The 13,012-nt window shown below is 42.5% G+C and overlaps 1 protein-coding gene across 1 annotated transcript in view; it reads right to left on the bottom strand.

Moving 5' to 3' along the window:
- Nucleotides 1–13,012, bottom strand: part of HAAO (3-hydroxyanthranilate 3,4-dioxygenase) — a 955,259-nt gene that overhangs the window by 731,414 nt on the left and 210,833 nt on the right. The window contains exon 2 of the mRNA XM_078649691.1: nt 6,563–6,641. Within this exon, the coding sequence (XP_078505817.1) occupies nt 6,563–6,641 (79 nt within the window). The remainder of the gene's footprint in view (nt 1–6,562; nt 6,642–13,012) is intronic.

The following is a 13,012-nucleotide window of genomic DNA, read 5'->3' as shown; positions in this document are numbered from 1 at the left end:
CATTAGTAATCTTCTAAAAAAAGTTGTGTGATGTGAGTAGTGGGATCTGGTGTTTCAATACATTAAGACTTTATTGATTCAAAGTGATGCTTTCAAACCTTATGACCCAAGGTTTCCTTGTTGCATCACTTTTGATGCCAGCCAAGTAGGGCTAGTTGCTACGCATACACAGATTGATGGAAACAAGGAACTCACTATAGATTTTACTCAAGGGTTCTTAGGGAGGAAGAATTGCAATTTTCTTTGATGCAGACAGAGTTGCTGGACTGTTGCTGGAAAATACGCAACTATGTGTGGAGAATCCACTTTAAGTTACAAACAGACCATAAGCCTTTATTGAACATTGTGAGTGGTGGTGGTAGCAAGTGTTGCTCTCCACATATTCTAAGGTTGTTTTTATAAATGAATGCAATATTATTTTGTTGTTAACCATATTTCTGTGGGAAGGAACAGAACAGCAGATATTCTTTCGCCTTTTCATTGAAAAAGAGAAGAGGATAGTGTTGTAGAAATGATATTGTCCGATTTGTTGGATGAAGATTGTGAGGACTATCTAGTAGATTCACTTGAAATTCCTGAGTTGAAGGTCTGCTCTGAGGAAGAATGGAAGGAAGCCATGTCAGGAGTCCAGGTTTTGCAGCAAATCATAGACCTCATCAAGGGAGGTTGGCCTAGAGAGAAAGTTCTCTCACCATTGTTACATCCATATTGTAAAGTGAGTGATGACATTTCTGTAGAGGGTGGTCTTCTATTAAGTTCAGACAGGTTGATCCCCCCACACGCCATGAGAAGTAGTATTATTACAAATGCTCATGAGAGTCATCTGGGTTCTTACCTTGCCAAAAGACAGATTTCTGAGTTGTTTTGGTGGCCAAGAATGAACGCCAAGGTAGATGGATTTGTGTAAAGTTGTCTGATATGCAAGTCTGTTGTCAAAAACCTGAAGGTGTCTACCTCTCCACTTATGCCTATTGATTGTCCAGATGGACCATAGATTAAGCTAGGCATAGATATTATGGAACCATATGATTTTTTACCTGGGGGTCCAGATGTATAGCATTTTTGATTGGCTACCGTTCAAAGTTGCCCGAGTTAAAACTGTTCTGAGGTCCTAATGCTGGTACCATTATTGATTTCCTTAGAAAACTATTTGTAAGAGAGGGATTTCCTGAGTAGATTGATACAGATAAAGATGCACAATTTGTGTGTTAGGAAATTGAGAGTTTTCTTAGGGAATGAGGAGTCGAACATCTTAAAACTTCCTTGTATCACCCTCAAACCAATGGGCCTGCAGGGAGGGTGAACCGGGTGGTGGGGGAGTGCATCAGGTGGGCCAAAAGCTCAAATATTGAAAGGGTGCAAGCTGTGAGCATTATGTTAGGGTTTTATAGTACCAAACCTCTCTCTACAACTAAAGTGTCTCCATTTAAACAAATGAGGTGCAGCAAGGTTAATACTAGTTTCTGTCCTTCATGGATGTCACAATGGATCAAAAGTAAATCTAATGTGGAACTATTGATGGAGTTGGTAAAGAGAAATGTGGAGCTTAATTAACAGAAGCAGAAAATATGGTATGACAATAGGAAGAGTGCCAAATTGGTTCATGTCAAGATTGGCGACTTAGTACACATAAACCTTTCTGTTCATGTCCAGAAAGGAAAGAGTAAATTCAGCAATCCTGTCAGGGTGGAGAACATTTGTGGCAATGCCATTAACTTTAGTGGTGGCAGATATTGGTGGAATCTGGCAAAGGTGGTTAAGGTTGAAAAGGTGCCAGAGGAATGTGATGGGGGTGGAAATATTTCTTCTGAATTGGTACAAGGGAAATGCGTCAACCACGCGATAGTGATATAAATGTTGTTGATTCATGTTTTATTCTCACTAAGAGAAATAAAGTTTCAAATGTTGTCTCAAGTTAGTAATAGATGAAAAAGTGCTAGACCGACTGTTAAGGCAAGCGGGTTTCCCACCTGTTAAATGTGTTTATATATTTATTTTCTAAGTGTTATTTGTTTGTGGTGTGTGGTTGTGTATTCTTGTGTATATGGGGGTTTGTGCTGTCATTTGTGTTGTTCTGGGAGAAAGGAAAATGTGTAATACCTGCTAAGTACAGTATGCTTGTACGTGCCTTCTGAAACAAGCATAAGCAAGTATTCTTGTTTAGAATCTTGTGATGTATGTTATAGAATGTTGGAATATGTGTTTTGACAGTTGAACATTAGGTTGAAAGTGCAGGAGCTCCTGCGCGTTAGTCCTCCACTTCCGAGTAGCTCAATGTATGATAAACTACTTTAATTTATACTGTAACTCGACCTAGTCACTACAGGGGTTTTAGCAGCTAATAGTAGTGAAGGCAATTTAAGTACCTGCACAACACTTTAGTAAATATACCCCAACGTTCTGTGGCATACTGTAGGTTTACTCTGGAATGTTGTGGGTAGGAATTTAAGTTAGGCCATGTCCACAATCTTGCACGTTCGGTACAATATACCTTATGACTCAAAAAATATATTTTTCAAAGCAAGTTATTTCCTTTAGGAAATCTCTCATATCTTTTGCTGATTCATGTTTTAGATGTGCACATACACTAGCAAGGGCACGTTGTTAATTATTAATGATAGATCGATAAATGTCAAACTCAACTGGACTTTACATTGATCCTAAACTTGAGTAACCCCAGCCTTGCTGTGAAGAGACGGCATTCAGTCAGGTTGTTTATATGTTATATTGCTTTGAGGATTTCAAAAACTGGGCAAAAAAGAGTGGGTAATGAAGCTCTCTCAGAAGTGGACTCACAAAAGCAGGCAGAATAAACAGAAACATTCTTTGCAGGTTCAAAAGATAAGGAAATACTATAAGTAAATGTGACAGATCAAGAGCAATCCTAGATTTGCTGAAACACAAACAAGGAACATCACTGGCTGTTTGCCCTTATTGGATGTGAGTGATGAATGATGTGTTTTAAAGTGCATTTCTTTACTTTACTTCCCTCCAAGGGTTGTTTCACCCTGTGGATGGGAAAATGAGGCAAATGCAATTTTGAACCAGGGTTGTTTTAGTGCACCTTTACATTGCCTAATCTTTCCAATGGACCAAATAATGTTTTGATAGACATACTGAGTTCAGTCTACATGTACAAAAGGCCTTTACAGATCTCGTCCATTGGGGTAATTCCGCCAGAGGGAAAATACTTTCCCTGTGCAGCACAAAAAACGTATGTGCATTTTTACAACACCAAATATACATAGGTTTATTTGCTTATACTGAACTTTGAGGTGTAAAAGAATTTCAACTGTGGCGGCTCCTCGAGGGAGTGCTGTGGGCGATGAGGCAGGGAGGGGCAGGGTGGAGGGTAGTAAACTCCAAAATGCTGGGAACCGAGTTGTGCATATACATAAATAAATAAAACAAATTAGATTGCTTGCGCTGCAACGCCAAATCGGCGATGCAGCGCGCAATGTAATTCGATTTATTTATTTATATATGTACTCAACTCTGTTCGGCCACATTCCGGAGTTTACTACCCCCCACCCTGTGCCCCCCCCCAACCCGCCCCACAGCACTCCCTTGAGGAGCTGCCACTGGGTAAACGTTTTTATTGAGTGGTCACATCAGCTTTGCTATGTCCCTCTCCACCCCCTAAGACATCCCCCTTCCATCTCAAATATACAGGGTGCCTCCTGAGGGGCACTGGAGGCATGAATTTGGCCTTTACTGTTCTTCCGACTGAGTACATCACCTGATATGCTGCTTACAGCCTCTTTCTCTGTCAGTAAAGTAAATCTCTTCAAGAATGTAGCCTATTGGGTACAGATCTGTAATACTTCATCTTGGAAGAAAGACCTTGGGTCTGGGTTCTGAGTCGGTCAGTAAAAAATTACTCTTTTAACAAGTTTTAGCTGTCAAGTGCACAGTGTAAACACACTACAGATTCTGGCTTCTGAATGTCCACAAGGCCAACTGTCCACACAAGACAAGTTGAATCACTTACGTCTTCCTCGCTCAGACTACACATGAAGTGTGCAAACAAACCAAATCCACTTACCCTAGCTCTCTGCAGGCAGATAATCTTATAATAAAAGGTGAGACCTGCTCAGTTGCAGTTCATAATAATGTTGACAAGAGAATTACACTGAGTTAGACACCACGTCAAACTCAGTGTAACGTTACAAAGCAAAGATAAATAGAGATCTAAAAGCGAAAAGTGGGGGTTTCCACAGGTATAAAAAGAGAATCTACTGACCACTAAGCTTTCCACAAACTAGCACAAGACCTACCTACCACCAGCCCTAATCAGCATAACGATGGACTGAAAAATGCAATTTGAAACTACCATTCAAATTTCAATTGTTCTGGTTCCTTCCATCAGGATGATGTAATCTTGAGTGACAAACAATGTGGAGTTGTTGTTCCATTCAAAGGAAGACAAGAGGTAGCCATGAGGTAAGTTGTAAAATAGGAGGTTTATTTAGCTTGGTTACAGGATGGTAGTTACAAGAAGGTAGTTCATTAGTTGAGACCCACCAGGAGCAGCATCCTTGCTGCTCAGCCCACACTCTCCAACTGTCTCTCTCCACTCCACAAGGCACTCCAGCATTCCACTTCCTCATCAAGCATTCTAACATTCCACATACACATCACATTCATACTGGCTGAGCAGCAGGGAATGGGGTAATCAGGGAAAGGATGCATCATACGAAATAAAGGCATAACACACCCCCTTCCCTTGGGAAAACAATAAATAAAGATCAGGTATGAGAGTTGTCTGGAATGACTAAATAGTTTTTACATTGGAGGAGTTGTCATACATCTATAATGACCCTTCCAGGTCCATGTAAAGGGCAGAATCTCAAATGCCTGTGGTTGAATGCAGTCTCCTGAAGCTACGCTGTCGCTATACTCTGCGGGATTTTGAAAAGGAGGTTTTATATTTTGGTGAAAATCATCCAGTTTGGACTATGTAAAAGTGGAGACACAGCGACCTTATTGACTACACCATGTACAAGAGTTCAATTTTTTTTGTTAATATGGGGACAGTTGTCACCTAGTCCTGCTTGGAATCACAGAGGAATAGCGAGAAAGATGGCCCAAATCATTTATAAGTGAAAACATGCTTTCATATTCCCTTGCTAACACCTTGTCAAGACGTTAGTTGTGGCATATGAAAGTAGATGGAACATATAGAAAAATATTGTGCTCTTTGGTTATTATAGAGTTTTCCTAGACTCTCTTGTTAGGATAAGAAAAATTGTAAATATTGACACAACATTTTCAGATGGATCCCAGTAAACGCCCGAAAGATCTTCGCACAAGCCCTCATCACCAGTCACCTCATTTACGGCAACACGCTTTACACTGTTATTTCCATGCAACTCCTCACAAGACTCCAGACAATATAAAACACAGCAGTCATACTCATCCTGGACCTCTACAAGCATACCCACACCTGTCCTCACCTAAGAAACCTCCACAGGCTCCCTGTCCAGAAAAGATGCCAGTTCAAGACACTCACCCACTCCTACAAAGCCCTCCACAAACAAGGACCTTCTTACATCAACCACGGGCTGAACTTCCATATTCCGTTGAGACACCTGCGCTCCACATCACTCGCTCTCGCACACGTCCCCCGTATCCATCGCACCTACATCGGGGTCCGCTCATTTTCCTACATCGACTCCAAAACCTGGAATGGACCGCCCTACACCTCCGAATGGCACACTCCCTGGCAGTTTTCAGAAAGCAACTCAAAATGTGGCTTTTCGACGCAGACACAGCAACCTCAGCACCCGGATACCCCAGTAGGTGCTAGTACTGCTCTTTAGAAATGATCGATTGACTTCTATGCATGGCTCAAAGCCCTGCCCATATCTTATGAATATTACATGATTGTATACGAACAAAAAAATGTTGTGGTGTCATTATCAATCAGCTTTCCCAATTCAGCGAAAGACTTGGGCCCTCCTGTGGTTGCAAGTAAAAATTCTAGATCAAAATTAAAAACGAAATGGGTTTGTCCATGCTCAATCAAAGCTTTCCTTTGGAACTGTTTGACTGACAAACAGTAAGCAGCATGAGCTCTTAGCTGTTTTTGCATACCCCATAATCTGAAGGTTTAACATATTATTCAACATTTATTTGGTATCACGAGGGCTTCAATGAGCTGAAAAGGGTATTTAAATTCAAGTGTATTCCAAACAGGGGGCCTCAAAGTATATCTTGTCAGGAGCCCAACAAATCCTGAAGATGTCACTCTGTACTCGGAAATGTTGCTTTAAACACCGTCGTTTAATTTTATATGTCCAAAGGTGGGTGTGGTTTGGGCTCATTTAAAGAGGGTTGCATTTTGAATCTCTAATAATTTTATAATAGACATTTGCCCTCTCTTAGTTATGAAAACGTCACCTAACATTATTTTCCACTAGCCCATACCACTGTGGGGAAAAAAGCCTAAAAACTAAATAATTGAACAAAAACTCTCCATCTAACCAGTCTAGTGAGTTCATCAACAATAAAATAGTCAAGATCGCTCCATAGGATGGTTTAAAAACACGAAACAGCTTACCTCTTCACCCTCCTCAATATGATAATCAGTCCTCTGGTTTGGTCCACCTACAAACATTATATTTAGCTGACGATCGTGCCTGAAAAACAAAGATGTTTAAGGAAGTTAGTAGAAAGCGCTATATTGCCATTATCTGCATTTATAGCACCGAGCTGAATTTTTTTTAAACTGGAAATCTTCATTTACTGCACATTCTACCCTTTTATTGTCCTATTGAGTGCCTTCTGGACTCATGTAAAAAATGTAACAGAATAGTTACTTCACGGTGTGGATGCGGACGTTCTGCACTTCAATAAAGTAACATGGAAATCTAAAAATGAGAACTCCTATGTTTGTTGCTGGAGCATTGTTTTAGAATACTTACGCAGACGTATGTATTTTATTATTGTTTTATTATTATTTTATTATTTTCCACCTGTTCGACAGATATAAAATGTAATTGGAAATGCCAGGATGCTTAAACCACCGCTGCGAAGTACGTATTGTTGGCTTCTGTTTTTAGTAGATGGTCAGTTTTTATGGCCTGCATTTCACTGCCCCTTTCCTCACTTTATCTTTTTCTAATACGACTGACAGCAGTTGGATCTGTGTCCCCCGGACTGGGAAGCGAGGAAACTCTTCACGCACAGCTCACACAGATACCTAGGAGCAGAGCCACACGTACCATGCAGCACCAGAGAGGCATATTATTTACTGACATTACTTTTGCAGCTATTTTGATATTTTTTACTTTTTAAATCTGTAATAATACGTCATTGAAGAGCTATAAAATACATATTTTAGTAATTATAACTATACCCTGCACCAGATACTATTACAAATATTATCCTCCAAAAATGTATAGGTTGGGACTGAAAAGTCCCTCACACGGTGATAGACGTGCACCCCTGCAATAAGTCCCTCAACTGTAAAGATGTCTGAATCCCTAATGCTGATTGTTGTTGTCATGGGTGAACACGCATTTTGTGTGTGCACCATGACATAGGCCTGTCTTCCGAACTGCAGTCTTTTTGAACCAAGAGGGGCGCACCAAGTGCCACCCTCATATTGTGCTGTAAGACTCCTGCCTTTAGCAGGAGTTAAGGAGCATGAGCACTGTGCCAGCAGTATATCTTGTAGTGATCAGTAGGAGTGAACAGGTATTTTTTACCTGTGTCACTGGACTGAGGCCCACAGGGTCACTCATTTAAAGTTCTGCTGCTGTGTGCTTAACACCCCTTAGGCTTACATCAGTTTTATGTGGAAAGCAGTGCGTATGCGGTACAATTGCGCTGGGTGTTTGTTTACCTGGTACAATTCAGGGATAATGCAGTGCTGTGAGGGTATCTTATGTTCACATGCATGTGCTGGGAATAAGTGTACCTGTAAATGGTATAATACAGAGATAGTGCAGTGCATGTATATTATATGCCTGTGCTGAGACCATATAAATGGTACAATACATGAAGTATGTAGTGCTGTGCAGTGCATGTATACAATATGCATGTGCTGGCTGTGAAGGGCATCATACATGGAAGAACCTGGGTTCTATTTTGAAAGACCTAGGACTGATTGGAGGGACGTGAGTTAAGGAGGTAGAGGAACCCCCCAAGAAGGATTTGTGGCTTGCTGCATTCCTGTACGCTTGGGGGGGGGGGGGCACACTTGCAGAAGGGAGAGCCAGGCTCTCCAGAACACTTCAAAGGGTGCTCTGTTTGATTCAGAGACTGGTAACTGGGAATGGACATGGACACATCTCAGGAAGGAAATGGGGCTTATAAGGGAATCATAATGAGTAGGACTGAGGCCCTGGGGTAACCTTTTGATAAGCATATCCCTGTGGCTGACATCTAGGTGTGAACCTCTAGTCACTCCCATGAGCTGTGTTGTGGGGCTATCAGATATAGAGTTACTCCTGCTGTGACAGACTGATTTTTGTAGGAAGGGCAGGGCAGAGGAGATGGCATTTCAAAAGGAGGCAGACCCCGACATCAACTTCAAAGACTCAGACACTAGTAATCACATATGATGTCTGGAAATGGACTGTAAGAAGGGTAGCTCGAGCCCCACAAAATCATCAACTATCAAGCAGCCAGCTGGGCTGTGCGCAGAAAAGCTCTGCAAGACTTCTGCCTATGGCCAGGACTGTGGGCCAAGGCCTGCTAGGCAGTCAGCTGGCTGAAGGGACATCACTCATGAAATGTGTGACCATCTACTCTTGCACACTGAAGCCTTCCTGCTTGTCCTGTGCAGCCGTGGCCTGTGCAGGTAAGAGCGGTGGGGCCGGGTGAAGAGGGATTTTGACGGACAATGACGAGGGACAATTAAACAAATAATTAATTTGCCCTCGTCATCGTCCTTCGAAATCCCCTTCACACAGCTCCACCACCCCACTGCTCTTACCTGCATGGACAGTGGCTGGTCCTGTGAGGGAGAGGAGAATGTTAGAGGGAGCAAGGTCCAGGGGGGATACTGGGGATTGGATCCCTGTAGCAAGGTGTGAGGAGACGGCTGCTGCAATGATCGGGCCGTTGCCCATGAGCAGGGTAAAGTTGGTGATCCCCGTATGCCAGTGGAGACACACAGTGAAGTGAGCAATAACTGTTGCCGCACTGATCTGGCCATTGTGCATGTGCACATACCAGGTCAGAGAGCTTGCATGCCAGGTGGGGCTGCCATTAAGATTGCTGCTGTGTTGATCGGGCCATAGACCGTGAGCAGAGGAAGAATGGTGACCCAGTATTCCAGGGCAGGCAAACGGGACAAAACAAGGAGTGTGCTCTGGTTGAAACTGTCATCGGAGGAATGAGGCTGCTGTGGTGATCCGAGCGGGCCCAAGTAGTGACAGAGGACCAGCACCAGATGCAACACACCCCCCACACCAGCAGGTAGGTTCCCAAGAAATTTACCAGCATTGGAAGAGCAGCAATACTCCCCTTGCCACTGCAGGATGACGTGTGAGGAACATGAGGACACCTGACTGCAGTTCCACCCAGTTCAGATGTGAAAGACTTTCCGGAAGCAGCCGCTGCAACTTCAAAGACCACAGAAGGATGCACACAGAAAAACGGATTGGTAGGCCGAATGGCCCGGGTGAACTTGCCTGTCAGTTGGCCCTGGTGAAATTTGCTTGCCAGATAGCACTTCGGCACTGGAATGCTTTTGACTTTAATAAAGAGTCAGAGTGGGACTCCTGAGTCTTGGACTACTAGTGGGATTCAACCTGATAGTCACCTACAGTGAATAGGGAATAACCACTACCACTAGGAGAAAAGAGTTGTCCCCAGGGGGTTGCATATAAAACCCTAGAGCCCTAACCTCAACAGACTGCGTGTATTGTTTGTGAAAGCCATATTGTACTTTCTGCTTCTATATAAATACTGCTTTTTTAAGTATTTTTGTGGACAATCATGTATTGTTGCTGCTGAACGTATTTTGAGTTGTGAGCCTGTGTTCACTCCTCTGTTTTTACCTCCCCCACCAACGAATTTTGGATTGCTTGACCCGCACTACCACTGACAGTCAAGTGCTAAAGGGGTACTTCGCTCAGTTGCTCAGGATTCGTAGTAGGCAGGGCCACAGGACATCAGTAGTAAAAGGCCACGGTTGGGCCCAGTTGCTTCTGCTTGCACATGACCGTCTGAACTGGCATCTGACAATTGGCGGCAAGCAGTGGGGCGCCTATTGTGTAGGGGCCTTAGACACATGAGTGATAAAGGCTATTTCCAATTTATGTCAGTAGTACAATAAAACCCTTTTTTACGCACAAAGACGACATGCATAAACAATGGAAAACACATGGTTGGAATAAACCTCGACACCATGTACATAGATAAAATGAAGGATTTATGTAGAGACAGATGCTGGAGGTGGAGTAGTGTAAAAATTACTCTACCCCAAGAGTTGTGTAAACACATGTAGTCCACAATCACATATATTCCATATATTCCATGTGACTAATGTTTAAAATGACTTTGGGGGTAATGCATATTTAAAATATCCTTGTGAACTAACTAAATATATATGCGTTTAGCGATGTGACTGATAGAATTGTAGTGCTCACATATTAGTATTTCATGAGATATGTTTACTAAAGCGTTCACGGATAATTGGTATAATAAGATGTTTACTAAAAGAATCGTTATTTTACTACTGTATTAATTACTAAAGTATGTGCTGAAAAGTTTGATCATTTGGGTGTAGAGAAGTGCACATAATGTAACCTATCCACATGTTAACTTAGCCTAACTTGTGGGTCTGAGATGTATTTGACTTCAAGCTCACGTTTCAATTAACATTTGAATCCATATTTTTTTCTTGCAGTAGAAATGCTGCATGTATTTTGTATTCCCACTGCAGATTGACAAGACTTCGTTAATGAGAGAAAAAGTGTCTTTGTTCTCAGTAGATAGTGAGGTATGCGAAGCGGCAACTGGTACGAAGAAAAAGCGATAACAAGATGGGAGGAGTGTTGCTCGTGTGAGAAGGAGGCTAAACCAAGGAACACTGGAGTAAAGGTTTATGAGAATGGCAAGGTGGTGTAAAGAAGCCAGTGTGCTTATAGTATGGACATTTTTCTCTGTACAGTTTGTGGGATGTCATTTGGATGTTACTGGTGTTATGATGCAACCTAGTGAGGGATGGTTAGCATTCTGATTTAGGACATCTTGAGCTACAGACCTTTGCTTTGGTTAGTGTGGCTTTATGCTACTTGGCCCATGTTGGAGTTTCTTCTACTGAGGACTCCGACAGCTGACATATTTCTAATTTCACCTTACCGTAAACCTTTGCTTTAGTTTAGGGTTGTCATTTATGGATAGTGTAGGGAAAAAATAAGGATCAAGGCTATTTTTCTGGGTCTGAATTTGGAATAAACTTACTAACTTGAGACTTGGTGTCGTACTGAGTTATTGAGTAACCACATTCGCTACACTGTATCTGGAGATGAAAAGAAGATGTTTACCTTACCTGTCATGTCGCACAAATAGATTGTCGACTAGGTGCTACTGTGTAAGTGGGCCACAGGCTTCATCAGAGAATTCCCAAGAGCAGGGACAGAGTGGTCCTTAGTATTTTCATAAGGGATCGGTTTGAGACACTAGGTGAAAGGTTGAGGCTGTAGTTGACTGTGGGAGAGGAAACTATGGGGCATATTATCAAGACAGGCGATAAAATTATCGCTGCTTTAGTGGCAGAAAACTGCAGATAAAACTGCGATAATGGGCTTGATAATATGCTCTATGGAATTCCAATTGAAGCCCATGTTAAATGTGAAGATCATCTAATATGGGCTTCAATTGGAATTCCATAGAGCATATTACCAAGCCCATTATCGCCGTTTTAGCTGCAGTTTTCTGTCGCTAAAGCGTTGATCATTTTATCGCCTGTCTTGATAATATGCACCTTAGGTTAGGAACACAAGAGCACTGTGGAGGAAGGCTCTAGTATCCCCCTAGAACAGCTCTCTCCCAGACACATTCATATTGTGGTCTATGATGTATTTTCCAGAGTTTCACCAAGACACTCACCATCTTTAGTTTCTAGAATGCTCTAGGTATATATACTACTTCAAATTTCTAGGCTATCACTGTCACCAATGTCACCCTTGGGTGGGTTGAGTGCTAGCAGGGACCCTCAGCTTGCAGCTGGAGCTTCAGAAAGCTGAGGGCTGAGGAAGAAGAGATGACCAGAGAGTTCAAGACTATCTCCCTTGGAACAAGAGGAAAGGAGGTGAGAGTGATAGAGAGAGTGGGAGGAGAAACAGAAGGAGAACGAAAGAAAGCTCGAAATGGAAAGATAGCCCTTTAGAGAAAAAACATTGGATGGCAGCAATGAAAACTCCATCTGGAATATGTAACTCTACATCCAGTTCAGGTCTGGTAGTAGTCAAGGTTCCAAGAGATCGTGTGCATATATATGTGGAAGGTCATCACATCTTGGAGTGGTTTGTGAGCTTTTGATTTCGCTGTAAGGAGCTTTCCTGAATGTGGTATCCTGCCATTGGAAGGGGCAGCTGTCATTGGAAGAATGCCATTGGTAGATTAGATGGTCTGTGACTGAATGATGGTCTCGTTAGATGGTTTGGACTGAAGCTAGCTTATTACATTCAGAGATTCCGGGACTGCAAAAGAGCAGGCGGTGTGCTATTTGAGACTTGGATTCATGGTGTATTGCAGGATTGGAAAGAGTGGGGGAAAGGGATGGAGACCAAGGAATTGCAGTCCTCTTAACCAGTTGATGGTGTCAGAGGGACTCAAGAAGAAGTGCTTCACCATGCTTAGGCAATACCTATTTCAATTGACAGAGAGGGATCCAGGGACGCTTGCAGTGTTGGATGACAAGTGGTTAGCTAACTGGGTTCACAAAGAGCAAGAAGAGCATGGTTCTAAGCCAAAGGGGGCAAATAACTCTCCATAGACCACCAAAGCCATCAACTGTCAAATAGCCCATGGAACCTAAGACCACCTGCCC

The sequence above is a fragment of the Lissotriton helveticus genome, chromosome 6 (genome assembly GCF_964261635.1).
Source record: "Lissotriton helveticus chromosome 6, aLisHel1.1, whole genome shotgun sequence".
Classification (NCBI taxonomy): Eukaryota; Metazoa; Chordata; class Amphibia; order Caudata; family Salamandridae; genus Lissotriton; species Lissotriton helveticus.
This window is presented reverse-complemented; position numbering and strand designations above follow the sequence as displayed.